The following is a 12,557-nucleotide window of genomic DNA, read 5'->3' on the forward strand; positions in this document are numbered from 1 at the left end:
CCAAAACCGCCTTGGGAGACCCCAAAAATCCCCCCTGGGAGACCCAAAAATTCCTGAGAACCCCAAAAAATCCCTGGGAAACCCAAAAATCCCCCCTGGGAACCCCAAAACCGCCTTGGGAGCCCCAAAAATCCCCCTGAGAACCCCAAAAAATCTCTGGGAACCCCAAAAAATCCCTGGGAAACCCCAAAAAACCCCCAGGACCCCCCCAAAATCTGCCTGGGAACCCCCAAAATCCTCCGGGGATCCCAAAAAACCCCTGGGACCCCCCAAAATCCCCTCTGGGACCCCCCAAAACCCCCCCGGAGCCGCCCCCCAAAAATCTCTGGGTGCCCCCGAGGCCTCTTCCGGCCGGAAGCACCCAAAGGTGGCGGGGACGTCACCTCCGGACTGGGGGAACTGGGAGGGACTGGGAGGGACTGGGGGGGACTGGGAGGGACTGGGAGGGACTGGGGGGGACTGGGGGGGACTGGGGGGGAATTGGGGCAACTGGGAGGGAACTGGGAGGGACTGGGGGCAACTGGGAGGGACTGGGAGGAAACTGGGAGGGAACTGGGGGGGACTGGGAGGGACTGGGAGGAATTGGGGGGAAATGGGAGGAACTGGGAGGGACTGGGTGAGACTGGGGGGGAACTGGGAGGGACTGGGAAGAACTGGGAGGGATTGAGAAAGGGAAATGGGGGCAACTGGGAGGGAACTGGGAGGGACTGGGAGCGACTGGGGGGGGAACTGGGAGGGAACTGGGAGGGACTGGGGGCAATTGGGAGGGACTGGGAGGAAACTGGGGGGGATTTGGGGCAACTGGGAGGGACTGGGAAGGGGAACTGGGAGGAACTGGGAGGGACTGGGAGGGACTGAGAAAGGGAACTGGGAGGGACTGGGGGCAATTGGGAGGGACTGGGAGGGAACTGGGGGGGACTGGGAGGAACTGGGAGGGATTGGGGGCAACTGGGAGGGACTGGGAGGAAACTGGGAGGGACTGGGGGGGACTGGGAAGGGGAACTGGGAGGGTCTGGCGGAACTGGGAGCAACTGGGAGGGACTGGGAGCAACTGGGGGGGCACTGAGAAGGAAACTGGGAGTACTGGGAGGCAGCACTGCAGAGACTGGGAAAGGGAACTGGGGGAACTGGGAGCAAACTGGGAACACTGGGAAAATCCCAGTCCTGGCCCCGCCCGTGCCCGCACCCTCCCAGTTCATACTGGGAACTGCCCAGTTCATACTGGGAACTGCCCAGTTCATACTGGGAATGGGAAATCCCTTCCCAGTCCATACTGGGAACCTCCAACTCCCTCCCAGTTCATACTGGGAACTGCCCAGTTCATACTGGGAATGGGAAATCCCTTCCCAGTCCATACTGGGAACCTCCAACTCCCTCCCAGGTCATACTGGGAGCTCCCAGTTCATACTGGGAATGGGAAATCCCTTCCCAGTCTATACTGGGAGCCTCCAACCCCTTCCCAGTCCATACTGGGAGCTCCCAGTCCCTCCCAGTCTATACTGGGAGGCCCAAACTCCCTCCCAGTCCATACTGGGATTCCCCAGTCCTTCCCAGTCCATACTGGGAGCCCCAAACTCACTTCCAGTCCCTCCCAGTCCATACTGGGAACTTCTCAGTCCCTCCCAGTTCATACTGGGAACTTCTCAGTCCCTCCCAGTTCATACTGGGAAGCCCAAATTCTCTCCCAGTCCATACTGGGAGCCCCCAGTCCCTCCCAGTGCCTCCCAGTCCATACTGGGAGTCCCAAATTCTCTCCCAAGTCCATACTGGGAACCCCAAACTCACTTCCAGTCCCTTCCAGTCCATACTGGGAGCCCAAACCCCTTCCCAGTCCATACTGGGAGCCCCAAACTCACTTCCAGTCCCTCCCAGTCCATACTGGGAACTTCCCAGTCCCTCCCAGTCCATACTGGGAGCCCCAAACTCCCTCCCAGTCCATACTGGGACAACACAACCACCTCCCAGTCCCTCCCAGTCTATACTGGGAGGCCCAAACTCCCTCCCAGTTCATACTGGGAACCCCAAATTCCCTCCCAGTCCCTCCCAGTCCCTCCTGGGAGCCCCCAGTCCCTCCCAGTCCCTCCCAGTCCCTCCCAGTCCATACTGGGAGCCGCACCAGTATCGGGCATCGTTTATTGGCGATTCCGGCACCCCTGGGACCCCCCCGGGGGAGGGGCAATAAATAAAGGGGGGGGGAGGGGAGAAGGCACCCAGGGTGGGGGGGGGAGGGGCAGGAACTGGTTTGTACTGGTCCATACTGGGAGAAGGCCTGTGGGCATCAACACAGCACTGGGGGCACCCTACCGGTCCATACTGGTCTGTACTGGTCCGTACTGGGAGCACGCAAGGCCACGCGGGTGAGGAGAGCTCTGGACTGGGTTGGACTGGTCCATACTGGTCCATACTGGTCCATACTGGTCCGTGCTGGGAGGACCCAAGGCCACGCCGGTGAAGAACTCCCAGTTTGGCTGCCGGACTGGTCCATACTGGTCCATACTGGGATGGCTGAAGGCCATGGCAAGGCACTGGTCCTTACTGGTCTGTACTGGTCCGTACTGGTCCGTACTGGTCTGTACTGGTCCGTACTGGTCCGTACTGGTCTGTACTGGTCTGTACTGGTCCGTACTGGTCCGGCACAAGGCGATGCATGTGGGGGTCTCCCAGTTGGGCTCCCAGCTCCTTCCTGCTCCAAACTGGTCCATACTGGTCCGTACTGGTCTGGCCCAAGGCATTGTAGATCCAAGAGTTCCCAGGCGAGTGGTTGGTACTGGTTTATACTGGTTTGTACTGGTTTGTACTGGGATGTCCCACGGTGGTGCAGAACCCAGCAGGGAGGCCAACTGGGCTGTACTGGTTCATACTGGTTTATACTGGGATGTCCCACGGTGGTAGGCGAGTGGTTGGTACTGGTTTGTACTGGTTTGTACTGGTTTATACTGGGATGTCCCACAGTGGTGCAGAACCCAGCAGAGAGGCACTGGGCTCTACTGGTTCATACTGGTTTATACTGGGATGTCCCACGGTGGTAGGCAACTGGTTTATACTGGTTTGCACTGGTTTGTACTGGGATGTCCCACGGTGGTGCAGATCCCAGCAGGGAGGCCAACTGGGCTGTACTGGTTTATACTGGTTTATACTGGGATGTCCCATGGTGGTGCAGAACCCAGCAGGGAGGCCAACTGGGCTGTACTGGTTTATACTGGTTTATACTGGGATGTCCCATGGTGGTGCAGAACCCAGCAGGGAGGCCAACTGGGCTGTACTGGTTTATACTGGGAGGGGTCTCTGGGGAGGCCTGGGGGTCCCTGCTGACCCCACGGTGGCCTTGGGGACCCCAAAGGGACCCCCCTGTCCCCAGTGGTGTCCCCAGGTTGTCCTGCAGACCCCGGCAGGGACCAAAGGGTCCCCAGGGTGACCCCAGGACCTCCTGGAGATGCTTTGTGGGGTCACCACGGGGTCCCACAGCTTCTCACACTCAGTCTAGGGGTCCCCATGAGGGTTTGGGGGGTCCCTGGAGATGTTCTGTGGGGTCACCACGGTGTCCTACAAACCCACAGCGGCTTTGGAGCCCCTCGTGATGACCTCAGACCCACTCTGAGATGTTCTATGGGGTCACCACCTTGCCCTTAAAACTTCAAGTGACCTTGGAGCCCCTCACGATGACCTCACACCAACTTTGAGATGTTCTACGGGGTCACCGTGTTCTCCTACAGACTTTAGAGCCCCACACGATGACCTCAGCACCTTTGGGAGATGTTCTGAGACGTTTTATGGGGTCACCACTTTGTCCTACAGATCTCCAGTGACTTTGGAACCCCTCACAATGACCTCAGACCCACCCTGAGATGTTCTAAGATGTTTTATGGGGTCACCACCTTGTCCTTAAGACTTCAAGTGACTTCAGAGCCCCTCACGATGACCTCACACCAACTTTGAGATGTTTTATGGGGTCACCACCTTGTCCTGTAGACCTCCAGTGACTTTGGAGCCCCTCACGATGACCTCAGACCCACTCTGAGATGTTCTATGGGGTCACCACCTTGTCCTACAAACTCACACTGACTTTGGAGCCCCTCATGATGACCTCAGCACCTTTGGGAGATGTTCTGAGATGTTCTATGGGGTCACCACCTTGTCCTGCAGACCTCCAGTGACTTCGGAGCCCCTCGTGATGACCTCAGCCCAACTCTGAGATGTTCTATGGGGTCACCACCTTGTCCTACAAACTCACACTGACTTTGGAGCCCCTCACGATGACCTCAGACCCACCCTGAGATGTTCTAAGATGTTCTATGAGGTCACCCCCTTGCCCTTAAGACTTCAAGTGACTTCAGAGCCCCTCACGATGACCTCAGACCAACTTTGAGATGTTTTATGGGGTCACCACCTTGCCCTTAAGACCTCCAGTGACTTTGGAGCCCCTCATGATGAAGTCAGGCCAACCTTGAGATGTTCTGAGATGTTCTCCAGCGTCACCACCTTGCCCTTAAGACTTCAAGTGAATTTGGAGCCCCTCATGATGACCTCAGACCAACTCTGAGATGTTCTATGGGGTCACCACCTTGTCCTACAAACTCACACTGACTTTGCAGTCACTCATGATGACCTCAGCACCTTCGGGAGATGTTCTGAGATGTTTTATGGGGTCACCACTTTGTCCTGCAGACCTCCAGTGACTTTGGAGCCCCTCGTGATGACCTCAGACCAATTTTGAGATGTTTCATGGGGTCACCACCTTGTCCTACAGACCTCCAGTGACTTTGGAGCCTCTCATGATGACCTCAGAACAACTTTGAAATGTTTCATGGGGTCACCATGTTCTCCTACGGACTTTAGAGCCCCACACGATAACCTCAGACCAACTTTGAGATGTTTCATGGGGTCACCACCTTGTCCTACAAACTCACACTGACTTTGGAGCCCCTCACGATGACCTCAGCGCCTTTGGGAGATGTTCTGAGATGTTCTATGGGGTCACCACCTTGTCCTACAAACTCACACTGACTTTGGAGCCCCTCACGATGACCTTAGACCCACTCTGAGATGTTCTGAGATGTTTCATGGGATCACCACCTTGTCCTACAAACTCACACTGACTTTGCAGTCGCTCATGATGACCTCAGCACCTTCTGAAGATGATGTAAGATGTTCTATGGGGTCACCACCTTGTCCTACAGACCTCCAGTGACTTTGGAACCCCTCACGATGACCTCAGTCCAACTCTGAGATGTTCTAAGACATCCTCCAGCATCCCCCCCTTCCCCGTCCTTACCTCTCCCACCCTCTCTCTCCCCCCCCCACCCCCTCTGGTGTCTCCTGAACCTTTCCCCCACCCTCTCCCCTTTTTACCCCGAGGGAGGCCCCGTTTGGGGTCCCCCCGGGGCGGCGGCGCCCCACCCCTCCAGGTACCTGGCGAAGAGCGCCTTGGCGCGGCGCAGGACGCGCGGCAGGTGGTGCCGGCGCACCAGGCGGTCGAAGTGCATGGCCACCTCGTTGTAGTCGCCGGCGCGCGCCATCACGGCCTCGCGCTGCTCCAGCAGCATGGCCAGGCACACGAACAGCAGGAACGGGTTCCCCTGGCCCAGCTCCTCCGGAGGCGGCAGCGGCGCGCCGTCGTCCTCCACCGTCACCTCCTCGTCCGAGGAGGAGGAGGAGGAACATGAGGAGCAGGAGGAAGAGGAGGAGGAGGAAGGGTCTTCCCAAGCCCAGCGGCCGCCCCAAGGGTCGTCGGGGGTGGTTGGGTTGCGGCGGGTGGTTTTGGGGGGGTGGTGGTTGTCGTGGAGGTCGTGGTGGACGTGGTCATCGTGGATGTCCTTGGGGTCATCGCGGCCATGTCTGAGGTCATCATGGCCATCCTTGGGATCACCACGGCCATCCTTGAAGCCATGGTGGCCATCCCTGGGGTCATCATGGCCATCCCTGGGGTCATCATGTCCTTCCCTGGGGTCATCACGGCCATCCCTGAAGCCATGGTGGCCATCCCTGGGGTCATGGTGGCCATCCTTGGGGTCATCACGGCCATCCTTGAAGCCATGGTGGCCATCCCTGGGGTCATGGTGGCCATCCCTGGGGTCATGGTGGCCATCCCTGTGGTCATCACGGCCATCCCTGGGGTCATCACGTCCTTCCCTGGGGTCATGGTGGCCATCCTTGAAGCCATGGTGGCCATCCCTGGGGTCATGGTGGCCATCCTTGGGATCACCACGGCCATCCCTGGGGTCATGGTGACCATCCCTGGGGTCATGGTGGCCATCTTTGAAGTCATGGTGGCCATCCTTGAAGCCATGGTGGCCATGCCTGGGGTCATGGTGGCCATCCTTGAGGTTGTTGTGGCCTTCTCCAAAGCCGTGCCCTTCTCTGAGATCACCGCGAACCTTCCCGAGGTCATCGCGATTCATCCCACGGTCACCTCCTCCTTCTCCTGGGTCACCCAGTCCCTCTTTGGGGTCACCCAATCCCTCTCTGAGGTCACCTCCTCCTCTTCTGAGGTCACTTCGTCCTTCTCTTGGCTCGTGTCCCTCTCTGGGGCCACCCTGTCCTTTTCTGGGCTCTTCTGCAGCCCCCCAGCAGAGGCTGTGGGGTCTCTGCTCCATCTCCAGGGCGTCGGTGCCTTCCTCCACCTTCCTGGGGCCACCTGGCTCCGAGTCCTTGGAGCCCTCGGGGGCTCCTCCAGCACCCCTGGGGGGTCTCCCCTGGACCTTCCTGAAGCTCTTGTGACCTTTGGGGACATCTCTGGAGCTTCTGTGGCCTTTGGAGTCATCTCTGGAGATCTTGTGACCTTTAGGGACATCACTGGAGCTCTCAAGACCTTCCTGAATGTTCTTAAAGCTCTTGGGATCCTCCTGGCTGTCCCTGGGACCATCAGGGACATTGCTGGAGCTCTTAGGACTCTCCTGGACACCCTTGGAACCTTCTAGAACATCACCGAAGCTCTTGGGACTCTCGAAGACCTCGCTGGAAGTCTTGGGGCTGTTGGGGACATCTCCAGAGCTCTTGGAACCCTCTGGGCTATCACTGGAAGTCTTGAGACCCCCAGGGCTACCACTGGAGCTTGTGGGACCCTCTGGGCCATCGCTGGAGCTCGTGGGACCACCTGGATCATCACTGGAGCTCTTGGGACCACCTGGGATGTCACTGGAGCTCTTGGGACCACCTGGGATGTCACTGGAGCTTGTAGGACCACCGGGGACATCACTGGAGCTTGTGGGACCACAGGTGACATCACTGGAGTTCTTGGCACCCTCAGGGCCATCACAGGAGCCCTTGAGACCCCCAAAGCCACCACCAGAGCCCTGAATGACTCCTCCAGCACCTTCTCCTCCACCTTCCTCCTCCTCCTCCTCCTCCACCTTCCTCCTCCTCCTCCTCCTCCTCCTGGGCGGCCTCGGCCGCAGCCCCCGGCGCTCCCTCAAGGCCCGGCCGGCCCTGCGAGCGCCCAGGGGGGCTCCGAGCAGCGGGACCCCCTCGGGGGGCGGCGGCGGCGCCGGGGGCAAGGAGCTCCAGGTGATCTCCAGCACCTTGAGCGCGTCCTCGAAGGCGAACTCGCGCTTGAGCTCCAGCAGCAGCCAGCGGTAGCAGAAGAGGAGGTCGTGGGCGCCGCGCGCCGCCAGGAAGGCCCAGAACTGGGGGTCGGCGCGGCGCAGCAGCCGGCGCAGGTGGCCGAAGGCCCGCGCCAGCCCGCGGCCGCCGGGGCGGAAGCGCGGCGCCAGGCGGCGCATCAGCGAGCAGAAGCACAGGAAGGCCTGGGCCTCGTCGTCCAGCACGGCCAGCAGCGGCGCCGCCACGTCCGACATGCCCTGGCAGTAGGAGAGGCGCGGGTGGCCCAGGGCGAAGGTGGTGAGCAGCGCCTGCAGGGCGGCCAGGTGAGGGTGGCCCTCCTCGGGGCCGCCGAAGTAGGGGTGGGCGCGGTCGGTGCGCACCACGTCCTTGCGCACGGCGGCGGCCACCTGGGCCAGCTCGGCCGGCGCGGCGCGGGCGGCCAGCGCCACCTTCAGCGAGGAGTACTCGGCCGCCTTGAGGCGCAGGTGGGACAGGCGCTCCTGGCCCGTGAGGCCGGCGGGGAACACGTTCAGCAGGTAACGCCACACCACCTGTGTGGGGGGGAATGGGGACAGGTGAGGGGTCAGGGACATGTTCAGCAGGTAACGCCAGACCACCTGTACAGGGGAAATGGGGACAGGTGAGGGATCAGGGATAGGTTCAGCAGGTAACGCCAGACCACCTGTACAGGGGAAATGGGGTCAGGGACACGTTCAGCAGGTGACACCAACAGGTGCGATCAGGGACAGGTTCAGCAGGTAATGCCACACCACCTGTGTGGGGGGATATGGAGACAGGTGAGGGATCAGGGACAGGCTCAGCAAGTGACACCAACAGGTGAGATCAGGGACAGGTTCAGCAGGTAACGCCACACCACCTGTGTGGGGGGATATGGACAGGTGAGGGGACAGGGACAGGTTCAGCAGGTAACGCCACATCTCCTGTACAGGGGAAATGGGGACAGGTGAGGGATGAGGGACACGTTCAGCAGGTGACAGCACACCACCTGTACAGGGGAAATGGGGACAGGTGAGGGATCAGGGACAGGTTCAGCAGGTAACGCCACACCACCTGTACAGGGGAAATGGGGACAGGGACAGGTTCAGCAGGTGACACCAACAGGTGAGATCAGGGACACGTTCAGCAGGTGACACCACAACACCTGCACAGGGGGGAATGGGGATAGGTGAGGGATCAGGGACAGGTTCAGCAGGTAACGCCACACCACCTGTGTGAGGGGGAATGGGGACAGGTGAGGGGTCAGGGACATGTTCAGCAGGTGACACAAATAGGTGAGATCAGGGACAAGTTCAGCAGGTAACGCCACAACACCTGTGTGAGGGGATATGGACAGGTGAGGGAGCAGGGACAGGTTCAGCAGGTGACACCACACCACCTGTACAGGGGAAATGGGGACAGGTGAGGGATCAGGGACAGGTTCAACAGGTGACACCAACAGGTGAGATCAGGGACACGCTCAGCAACACCTGTATGGGAGGAATGGACAGGTGAGGGATCAGGGACAGGTTCAGCAGGTAACACCACACCACCTGTACAGGGAAAATGAGGACAGGTAAGGGATCAGGGACAGGTTCAGCAGGTGACACCACTCCACCTATACAGGGGAAATGAGGACAGGTGAGGGATCAGGGAAATGCTTAGCAGGTAACGCCAGATCTCCTGTACAGGGGAATGAGACAGGTGAGAAATTAGGGACAAGTTCAGCAGGTAACGCCACACCACGTGCACCCAGAGACAATGAGGGTCAGAGAAGGCCAAGGGTGACCCCAGGTGGAAATCAGAAAACTCTCAGGTGTTGTTCAGGATGGATCTGAGGATCCTCAGGTGTGGCTGAGGTGACATCAGAAGACCACAGCTGCAATTCAGGCAACACCAGAACACCTTAGGTGTGACTGAGATGCAATCACAACCCCCAGGTGAACCTCAGGGAGATCAGAGAACCCCCTAAGGTGCATCTCAGAGAACCCCAGGTGTGATCAGAACCTCCCTCAGGTGTACCCCAGGTGTGACCACAACCCCCCAGATGTGCCCCAGGTGTGATCACACCCCCCCAGGTGCGTCTCTGGGCTCTCACCTTGCGCAGGCCGGGCTCGACGCCGCCGTGGAAGACGTGCAGCCGCAGGTCCTGGGGCCGCAGCAGGCGCCCACCTGGGCCCAGGTACGACCTCAGGTCGGCGTCGCTCAGGGGGGCGCAGGGCGGGGGCGGGGGAGGGGGCGGGGACACGGCCGGGGTCCCTTCGGGCCACGCCAGGGCCGCCTGTGCCCGCGCCAGCGTCCGGCCCACCTGTGGGAACAGCACAGGTGCCACTGGGAGGGCGCTGGGATGCCCAAGCAGGAGCTCTCTGTGAGCTTCCAGCAGGGTGGGGCAGCCCAGGTGTGCCTCACCTGCACCAGGTGTGCCTCACCTGCACCAGGTGTGCTCACCTGTGCCAGCAGAGCCTGGGTGAAGGGCAGGGCCGCCGCCAGCAGCGAGCGGCGCTCGGGGACCGGCTCAGCCGCCGCCACCTCCCGCGGGCTGATGATGTCCCAGTCCTCCAGCAGCGGGCCTGGGGACAGCACACCTGAGCCACAGGTACCTGAGAGCCCTGGGAGCCCCATCTCGCACACCTGAGCATGCCCAGAGCCGCCTGACACCCAGCCCAGGCCACCAAGTGTCCCCAGATGTGTCCTGTCCCACCCAGGTGTGTCTCACTCTGCCCAGGTGTGCCCAGGTAAGTCCGTGACTATCCCAGGTGTGTTTCAGGTATTTCTCCACCCCCCCAGCTGTGTCACTCACTGTCAGGGGGGTTCCTGACGTCCAGGCGCAGCCTCAGGGTGGGCCTGGCGCAGTTGAAGGCATTGGCCAGGTCACCATCGCTCAGCAGAGGCACAAAGGTGTCCTGGCCCTGCCCATCCCGTGCCGCGAAGCTCAGAACGAAGCTTTTTTTCCTGAGGGGACACAGGTGAGCTCACCTGGGTGCTCTGGGGGGTCCCAGGTGTGCCCAGAGGAAGGATCCGGGGGGGTCCCACTCACCCCTGCAGATCGAAGGCCCGGGCCAGGATGTGCTGCAGCACGTCCAGCGAGGTGATCTGCGGGTCCACGGCGAACGAGCGGAACTCGGGCGGCTGCTGCCCCTCGTTCTTCTGTGGGAGGAGCGTCAGGAGATCCTGGGAAGGTCCCGGGGGATCCCGGAGCCCCCCGGCCCCTCACAGCGATCCAAGATGGCGGCGCAGCACCGTCCCCACAGCAGCGCCACACACCTCCCGCAACGCTGATTGGCCGCCGCCCCCCACGTGACTCAAAAGGCGGGAAATTTTCCCGCCGGCGCCACACCCGCAGGCGGTAACGCCCCCCCGAGCTGATTGGCTGCCGGAGAGGGCATGACCCCACCCCTTAGCCGCGCCCACGCGAGGCCCCGCCCATATTTTCACCCCGCCCTTTACCTTGACGCGCACGCGCACAACCTCGCACTCCTCCTCCAGCGCGGCCCCGCCCCCGCCGCCCGGCGAGGCCCCGCCCCCCGTCGTCGCCGCCATGTTAGGGCGGGGTCTCGGGGGGGGTTGGGGGTTCCGGGGGGGTTTCGCCGCCGCCGCCGCCCCCCCGAGCCGGGGAAGCGGGGGGCTGCTGTTACGTCACCGTGCTGACGCCACGCCGCGCCCCCCGTTCGGAAGGTGCGCGGTTCTCGTGGGGGGGGATCCGGAGCCGCGCCGCGCCCGTGCCCGTCCTGCGGCCGCGGCCGCGGCAACAACATCCGGGGCAGCGCGCGGAATCGACGTCACGGGGCGGGCTCCGCCGCCGAGTTTGTTCCTTTAATGACGTCACGACTCCTCCCACCCTTTCCCAACGCAGCGAAATGACGTCACAGGCAGCGATTCACATCGGGTTTATTGGGGGGAGACGGGGGCGCATGCGGGACCGCCTTAAACGGGCAACGCCAGAGTGGGGACCACGTCCTCCTTAAAGGGGCAACGCCGCAGCAGAACTGCCCTCGCTCTTAAAGGGGCAACGCCCTCCAGGGAGCCCCGCCCACCCTTAAAGGGGCAAGGCCATGTAAAGAACCGTCCGGCCTTAAAGGGGCAATGCCGGTAGGGCCCACCGCGTCCTTAAAGGGGCAACGCCTCGCCCGCAGCAGCGCCCCAGCCGGGGGGCGGAGCCTGCGGGGGGGGGTAGGGGGCGAGGTCCCGCCCACCAAAAGAGGCCCCGCCCCTCAGGGGGGTCCCTGGGGGGTCGCCTGTTCCTTCCTGAGCTGCGCCAGCTCCTGGGACAGCGACTCCAGGTCCTGGAAAGGGGGGAATGAAGAGGGGTAGAGACCACGCCCACTGCGTGAGGCCACGCCCTCAGAGCGACCACACTCTTGTCCTGGCCACGCCCACAGCTGAAAGCCCCGCCTCCACTTTAAACCCCTCTCTGATGTCCATAAACTCAGTGATGTCCTAGATTATGCCACACCCCCAAATTTAAACCACGCCCCTTTTTGAGCCCCGCCCCTTTCCTACAAACCACACCCCTATAAGCCACACCCTCGCCATTTAGCCACACCCCACTCCCAGGGACCACACCCATTTCAGTAAACCACACACCTTTAAGAGGCTCCACCCCTTCCCACAAACCACACCCCTTCCGGCCACACCCCTCCATGGCCCCGCCCCCTCACCTGTGCCAGGTGCAGGTTCTTGGTCAGCTGCTCCTCCAGGAGGTTCTGCAGCTTCTTGTTCATCTCCCGCAGCCCCTCCTCACCTGGGCCCGGCCCCGCCCCGCGCCGCGCCGGCCCCGCGGGACCCGCGGCCTCTGCGGACACGGGAGAGAGGGACAGGTGAGAGGGGGACAGGTGAGAGAGGGACAGGGGAGAGAGGGGAGAGAGACAGGTGAGGGACAGGTGAGAGAGGGACAGGTGAGAGAGAGGGGAGAGGGACGGGAGAGAGAGACAGGAGAGGGACAGGTGAGAGAGAAACAGGTGAGGGGGGGACAGGGGAAGGACAGGGGAGGGACCGGTGAGGAACAGCTGAGAGGAGGGACA

The 12,557-nt window shown here is 61.6% G+C and overlaps 1 protein-coding gene across 4 annotated transcripts; it reads right to left on the reverse strand.

Moving 5' to 3' along the window:
• Positions 1-2,119: 2,119 nt before the first annotated feature.
• LOC129134222 (uncharacterized) lies at positions 2,120-11,298 on the reverse strand. Of its 4 annotated transcripts, none has more exons than XR_013180209.1 (7): positions 10,984-11,298; positions 10,574-10,683; positions 10,337-10,488; positions 9,985-10,106; positions 9,635-9,844; positions 5,074-8,090; positions 2,120-4,889 (listed from the first exon to the last, which is right to left on the reverse strand). XR_013180209.1 is itself a non-coding variant. In XM_054653926.2 (6 exons), exons 1-6 carry the CDS (start codon positions 11,074-11,076, stop codon positions 5,346-5,348), a joined length of 3,432 nt encoding a protein of 1,143 aa, XP_054509901.2. In that variant the 5' UTR covers positions 11,077-11,298; the 3' UTR covers positions 2,120-5,345. The 4 variants fall into 4 exon arrangements, 1 of the variants encoding a protein (XP_054509901.2); XR_013180211.1 differs by having other exon boundaries at positions 2,120-4,258; positions 4,853-8,090; XR_013180210.1 differs by having other exon boundaries at positions 2,120-4,131; positions 4,736-8,090.
• Positions 11,299-12,557: the final 1,259 nt, after the last annotated feature.

Source organism: Agelaius phoeniceus, chromosome 38 (genome assembly GCF_051311805.1).
Source record: "Agelaius phoeniceus isolate bAgePho1 chromosome 38, bAgePho1.hap1, whole genome shotgun sequence".
In the NCBI taxonomy this organism is placed as follows: Eukaryota; Metazoa; Chordata; class Aves; order Passeriformes; family Icteridae; genus Agelaius; species Agelaius phoeniceus.

Coding starts and splice junctions, on each gene's coding strand:
- LOC129134222 (XM_054653926.2), bottom strand. CDS start 11,076: ATGGCGGCGACGACGGGGGGCGGGGCCTCGCCGGGCGGCGGGGGCGGG. Junction 10,684..10,983: donor TTGTGCGCGTGCGCGTCAAG/GTAAAGGGCGGG, acceptor CTCCTCCCACAG/AAGAACGAGGGGCAGCAGCC. Junction 9,845..9,984: donor CCCAGGCTCTGCTGGCACAG/GTGAGCACACCT, acceptor CTGTTCCCACAG/GTGGGCCGGACGCTGGCGCG.